The 6,867-nt window shown below is 43.6% G+C and overlaps 2 protein-coding genes across 2 annotated transcripts in view; one reads left to right on the top strand and one right to left on the bottom strand.

Moving 5' to 3' along the window:
- The window catches only part of LOC103463149 (survival motor neuron protein-like), a 15,634-nt gene extending 11,198 nt beyond the window's left edge, over positions 1-4,436 (bottom strand). Inside the window, exon 1 of the mRNA XM_008406348.2 lies at positions 4,315-4,436. Coding sequence (XP_008404570.1) covers positions 4,315-4,332 — 18 coding nt within the window. The 5' untranslated portion in view covers positions 4,333-4,436. The remainder of the gene's footprint in view (positions 1-4,314) is intronic.
- Positions 2,712-4,207, top strand: gadd45ba (growth arrest and DNA-damage-inducible, beta a). The gene is made up of 4 exons (XM_008406350.2): positions 2,712-2,959; positions 3,070-3,171; positions 3,272-3,494; positions 3,608-4,207. The coding sequence occupies exons 1-4, from the start codon at positions 2,916-2,918 to the stop codon at positions 3,719-3,721; spliced, it is 483 nt and encodes a 160-aa protein (XP_008404572.1). The 5' UTR covers positions 2,712-2,915; the 3' UTR covers positions 3,722-4,207.
- Positions 4,437-6,867: the final 2,431 nt, after the last annotated feature.

Raw genomic sequence — 6,867 nt, 5'->3', positions numbered from 1 at the left:
CTCGGGCATCTGGTCAGGATGCCTCCTGGACGCCTCCCTGGTGAGGAGTTCAGGTCCCACCGGGAGRAGGGGAGACCCAGGACACCTGGAGGGACGATGTCTCTCTATGGCCTGGGAACGCCTTGGGGTTCCTGGAGGAGCTGGAAAAAGTGGCTGGAGAGGGAAGTCTGGGCCTCCCTTCTGAAGCTGCTGCCCCCACGACCCGACCCCGGATAAGCGGAAGAAAATGGATGGATGGATTTTTAGTTGCTGAATTTTAAAGTCCTGAATATTTTAATAAGCTGCCAAAAAAAAGATAAACGTCGTCTCTAACAGAAGAAGCTTTACAGTTAAAATTATTTAAAGCTCCTCAAAAGCTTGAGTGAAACTCTTCAGACCCCAGCGAGGCGCTCGCTGGATGATCACAGCCGTCATGAGGTGATCAGCTCTGATTGGCTGATAACAAGCCTCGTCACGCCGATCACCTTAGATTTAATCATGTCATCTAATGTGGTGACAGGATTAAACAGTCACAATATTAGATCACTTATGGTGGGTCATTAATCACCTGTGAGCAACAAAACAAAAATAAATCACTTTAAAAAATAAAAGTTTCTTTGCTTGAATTGAAAATCTGCAGATGAAAAAAGTTGCCATCGAAGTTGGGGGAACTCTGAGAAAGTTTGACTTGTTGCACATATTATTTATTAACTAAATATGAATTTCTTTCCCTTTCACCAAATAAATTAATTTGATCAATTGTTTTTAATATTAATAATTCTAAAGTCAATAAAATTATTTTATCTGTTCTTCTGTTTTATGCAACATTTGCACAAAATATCTACAGTAGAAATGGTACAAAGCTTTTAATATAAAAATAAAAGCATTGTATGTGCTTTATAATATTAAGTTAGCTACTTATATTTGTTTATTTTCCTTATAAGGAAAGGATAATTCTTCTCCCAAAAATATAAAAAGCATTGAGTTTTATTTCCATTCTGTTTTACAGTAATAATTCCTTTAGGATGTCCTTTTAATTTCTTTGTTGTTTTTTTATTGCAAACAATGTTGTAAAAAATATCCTGCATAATTTAAAAGTCTAATATATATATAGCTACATGGTCAAATAAGTAAATGTCAAGAATTTTAGAACACAATGAATAAATAAATGAATAAAAACCACAAATAATAATGAAAAAATACAGAAGATTTGTCGGTTTCTAGCTGAACCAGCAGGTGGCGCTGTAACATAATCTCTGTTCCCAGCAGGCAGTTGCTCTCTGCGGGCTTCTTATGAAACCTTCACGTCACAAATATAAAGATTCACCTCAAAACAAAGAGTTTAGCAGAAACCAAATATATTTCTGAATTTTAAAAGCATGTTTTGAACGTGCAGAAGTTTCATTTCGTGGTGATTTAAGGTGCTGAGCAGGTCGAAAAGCGACTTTTTGCATCATGAATGAGTCATGATGACTCATCAGGCACAATATTAGATAATCCTCAGAAATATTCACTTTATTATTGTTTTTTTGTCTTTTTAGTTTTAAACACCCAAACACGTGATTGTTCTTTATTTCAAGAATTGAATCATTTAATAATTATAAGCTTCTTATTTTATTCATTGTTTTTCTAAGCTTAGTCATTTGTTGTTTTTTTTAAATATAGCCTAGGAAAATACAGAATTTTATTCAAACTTCTTGCAGAAATTATCTTTTACTCCAGCCAACTGAAATATTGATTATGTTTGTTTTTGATGCTCTGCAGTTTCCCTGCTGACATTTCATGTGATTTTCACGCAGCTTGCGCTCAGTTTCATTTTCATTTCTCAAAAAAAAAAAAGACTTAGAAAATATGAAAGAGCACCAAACGGCTCCTGATGACCAATGAACCTCCCCACAAATCCCCCTAAACAGAACCTTTCTGCCGGGACTCCCCCCCCGGTCCGCTGCTGGTTCTGCCCAGACACGTCCTGCAGTGCCGCAGCCTGGCCGCTAGGGGCAGCATGCGACCCGGTGAAAACCTGCAGCCTGCATGCGGGACAGAAGCAACGCAGCTTAAACACACCAGTTTATTTTATTCACTGCAACACATTCAGAAGATGTTTCTATAAGGCTTTGATCACTTGACCTTTGACCTCATGGTAGTTTCTAGTCCCAAACATGCAGCTGACTGGCTCGTGTTTATCACCGGACTTTTTCCATCCTGTATTTTTAACTATTGCACAACCTGCATCATCATCATCATCATCATCCTCATCAGCAGCAGCAGGTTATCCAACCCGGCGGGCGCGTGGCCCCCCTCCCCCCTCCCCTCCTTGTTTCTGGACGCAGCAGGCACCACGTAATATGAATTAGCTCAGGTGTGTGCTTTGATCTCGCTTTTTGGGGGATTTTTTTTTTAAATTGTTTTTTTTTTGCACCAGAAAAGTTTCTGGGAGCAGAAAGGAGGAAGATGTGGAAATTCCTCCAGTCAGAGAGAAAACAGGCAGAGAGAGAGAAAGAGAGAGAGAGAGAGAGAGAGAGAGAGAGAGAGAGAGGGGGGGCAGGAACAGGAGGGGGGAATGCGGGGGATTCTCCGAAACCACCCACGTGGGATCGCCGGTATCAGCGCCGCGCTCAGCCAATCAGCAGCGCGCTAAGAATTCTCTTTTGATCAGCACGGACCAATCAGAAGGCGCTCTGCTGCGCGCGGCTCCCCCCGCTAAACTGCCGATATAAATACAGGAGTTTCGGCTGTCGGAGGCAGAAAGCGACTCTACTCTCTACCTAACCGGACCTTTATCAGAACCAGAAGCACTTCTGTTCCGATCTGGATTATTCTACCCCTCTGTTTGGACTTTGTTTTTCCTCTTTCTGGAGTTTAACCGGACAGCGAGCGCTGTGGATGTAATTTATCCTTCTAACCTGGAGCTGGTGGAATATTACTCTGAGTTCAACATGACTCTGGAGGAGGTCGACGGAACCAACAGCACCGAGCAAAAGTAAGCGCTTTGGCTGTGCGTAATTGCGCAGCAGGTTGCACAGATGTTTAGACATGTTGGTGCGTTACTGTGAGCTGTGCGTGGTTCTAACCGCCCCGGTGTCTCTGCAGGATGGAGACGGTGAGTCAGGCTGTGGAGGAGCTGCTGGTCGCGGCGCAGCGGCAGGACTGCCTCACGGTGGGGGTGTACGAGTCCGCCAAGCTCATGAATGTGTAAGTAGGAGTTAAAGTTCTGTGGTGTAAACTCAACATTTAGGTGCTTTCTGGGTCTGTTTTTCTAACGTTCCTCCCTCTCCTCCTGGTTCCGCTGCAGAGATCCGGACAGCGTGGTTCTGTGTCTCCTCGCCACGGATGAGGAAGATGAGGATGACATCGCGCTGCAGATCCACTTCACGCTGCTCCAGGCTTTCTGCTGTGACAACGACATCAACATCGTGCGGGTTTCCGGCGTGCGGCGGCTGTCGCAGCTGCTGGGGGAAGACACCGAGGACAGCAACGGCAACGAGCCGCGGGACCTGCACTGCATCCTGGTCACGGTAAGTCCGCCTCCCCGGCCCTCCCGGTGCCCTCTCCTTCCTTCCGGTGCAGTTTGACTCGTACTTCCGGTTGTTTGTGGGTCCTAACGGCCGGTTCCGTGTTGTTTGTGCAGAACCCTCCGGTGCAGCCACTGCAGTGCCAGGCCCTGCAGCACATCAGCAGCTTCTGCGAGCAGAGCCGCTGCAGCAACCAGTGGGTCCCCTACCTGGAGCTGCGGGACGGCTGACTGGACTGAACTGAACCGAACCGAACCGAACCGCCGTGCAGCGGTGAGAAGGAGTTGGATTTAAGCGACCCGACCTCCTGCAAGAAGCGGAGGAGCGGCGGCGATTGAGGAGAGAGAGAGAGGTGGGGGGGGAAAGGGCGCCAGACCCTCCCGCGAGCCAGGACCGAATCGGCGCGAGCTCTCCAGCCGCGTGATATGGGTCGACCGGTTCTGAAAGCCGGACCGAGACGTGTTGGAGCTGCTGGAGGAGCAGCTGAGGACGAGGAGAAAGAGGAAGAGGAAGCTGTTTTAAAGAGACAGCACGTGACTGGACTGATGAATGAGTGAAGAAGAGGCGCACGTGGAGATGTGAACGGAGCTGCAGGTGTTTCGGCTCACCTGTGCGCATGCTCTTGGACTTAATCATGAACTTTCAGACACAGTGATGTCATATGTTCAGATTCATCAATGTGTTGACTCGATCTGATGAATAAACTGTTGAATACATTTACGATTCCTGAGTCATTCATCAGCGTGCGTGTGTGTGTGTGTGTGTGTGTGTGTGTGTGTGTGTGTGTGTGTGTGTGTGTGTGTGTGTGCTGCAAACCTTCTACCTTAAAATGACAAATCATCCAGTTCAGGGGTGCTCAAGATGTGGCGCAGGGGCCATTTGTGGTCCAAAATGTACCCATGTGGTCCTTATCTACAGATTATTTTACCAAACTGCTGATGGTAAACCGCTGAAAATAAATAAAAATGAAGTGATGCAAATCAGAATTATCTTCAAATGGAAACAAAAACTTTGATGGCACTAAAAACTTGCAGTAACTTTACTCAGAACTGGAGTTTTAAAAAGAAAAACGTTTACACAATATTTACAGAAATGCTCTGTAAATACTCTTAGATGTATGCTATAAGAACATGATGTATTTATTTTTGCATTTTTCATAATGGATAAAACTTGCATATACTTTTAGATCTAAATTTTGGATCCATCGCAAAAAGTTAGCAAAGTTGCTAAAACTACTAAAGTTAGCATGATAAAATTCCCAAACACAGCGTTAGCTCCTGGTTCCACCACTTTGAGATCCACGGTTCCAGAACTTTGTGTCCTGGTTCAGTTGTTCATTAAACCCCAGGGCTCTTTTTAATCATTCTGGTTTTCAAAGATAACTTTCCTTTTGAGAAATTTACTTTCTTCATCTTACAGAAATAATCTGGATTTCTCTTCCATCAGCATCGAAGCCTGTAGTAATCTGAATGGTAGCACTGGGAGCTGACACCAACTCTGCAAAAAATACTCTTGTAAAAACAAGTTAAAAAATATAGAAAACAGGATGTTTTCAAATGTTATAAGCGAAATGTCGGTACTTTTTATCAATATTCAAGAATTATTGACTTAAAACTGGCTCCTGTTTCTTTCTGAAAAGTTACATACAAGTTAAATTTGTCCTAATTCAAGTGCACTGACATATTTCAACTAGAAACTAGACACAAATAAGTGTTTGAGGGAATCTGAATTAATGCCGGTGCAATGACGTTAGCTAAAAGCTCCTAGTAGCTATATTTAACTACATTCCAACAGAAACATGACATCAGAAAAAGACATGTTGCCGTTATTCAAATACAGAAACTCTTTAAAGTCAGAGTGTGAAAAATGTAGCTTAAAAATGCTCTGAAATGTGAATTTCACAGTTTTAACCCACAGCAGTTCTGCTCACTGTGAGTCTTATTCACATAAATGCCATCAGATTCCAGCCGTCTGTTATTAAACTGTTACATGTGGATGCTTCAGGCTGTTCACAAACCACTAACAATATCAGCCATATTCTGATAACATCAAGCCAATCACAGAACCACGTGACTAATTAACAGATTTTCCACCAGAGTCAGGGTTCTCCGGCGGCGTCCCCTTTCCTGACCAGGGTGGCGGCCATATTGGTAGCTTCACATCTTCACGTTTTACTGAAAACCTCACAGTTCACTAATGTTCTCCAACGTTCACACAGAAAGACGAATGCGACCCAAATCTGGTTTCTTGACGGCGGTCTGTCTGGATGACCTAATTTCGATCCTTTCATCCACCAAATATGGAACTAAGTATCTGATTGGACTCGACGGCCATGTCGCATTTTAGCCGACTTATACGTCACTGACATGAGACATGCGTCATAATTCTGCACCAGAAAAAGCCGGATTCAGTAAAATCAAGATGTAAACAATATTAATGGCGGAAAATTCTAATCGTGAAATCAAGAAAGCAGTCTGTGTGCGTCAGTGAACGCATCACTGGTCCGGCTCCACATCCAAACAGACGTAAGTTGCAGTAAATGCTTCATGAAAAGCGGTTACCGTCAGTTGCTTCTTCTTCTTGTCATCTTCCCTCGGCTTGTCTTTAACTTGTGACGATATAATCGGCCTCCATCGCTGAATAACCGTTGAAATCGATCCACAGATGGCTGCGTCCACTGTTACTTCCGTAAACAAAGCACTGCTGCGTGACGTCAACGATCTTCTGCGCATGCGGGGCGCTTCGGGACGTAAATAGTTGACAGAAAAAAGCAGAAAAACGACCTGCTGTGTGAACGTGTGTTATTTAATCTTTCTTTAACCAGGTGAGTTACTAACAACAAATTATTTACAATAGTAAAAAACAAAGAGCAGTGGCATTTTTTCTGAGATTAAATGTTACACAACTGAGCAAAAGTGGCTATTAGGTGATAATTGGTTTTCTTTATCAAAAGGTATGGAGTTCAAGGGTTTAAAACATTTTCATGCCAAACATTTCTAGGTCAGATTTCACTAATGGGAAGCTTTCTTCATTGTCCCTCTCCTGCTTATTACATCAAGCTACACATACTATCGCTACATTGCTAAAATGATTAGCATAAATGTAGCATTAAAGGATCTTTATGAACTGAAACGGTGAAGAGACAAATCCAGTCCTCCGCCTCCTCAGCATGAACCAGGAAAACTGAATGCATATTTCTGCTGCAGGATAAAAATGGACATTCACACGGGAGGCGTGTGTTGGTGGACATCTGCCCCACTGTCTCAGTTTCCATGGCAACGGGCTGCAGCTTCTCAGCGGCGTGGAACCAGCAGCACAAGTCCATCCATCCATCCATCATCCATCCATCCATCCATCCATCCATCATCCATCCATC

The sequence above is a fragment of the Poecilia reticulata genome, linkage group LG4 (genome assembly GCF_000633615.1).
Source record: "Poecilia reticulata strain Guanapo linkage group LG4, Guppy_female_1.0+MT, whole genome shotgun sequence".
NCBI lineage: Eukaryota > Metazoa > Chordata > Actinopteri > Cyprinodontiformes > Poeciliidae > Poecilia > Poecilia reticulata.
Note: the sequence above shows the minus strand (reverse complement) of the source record. Positions and strands in the feature narration are given on the sequence as shown.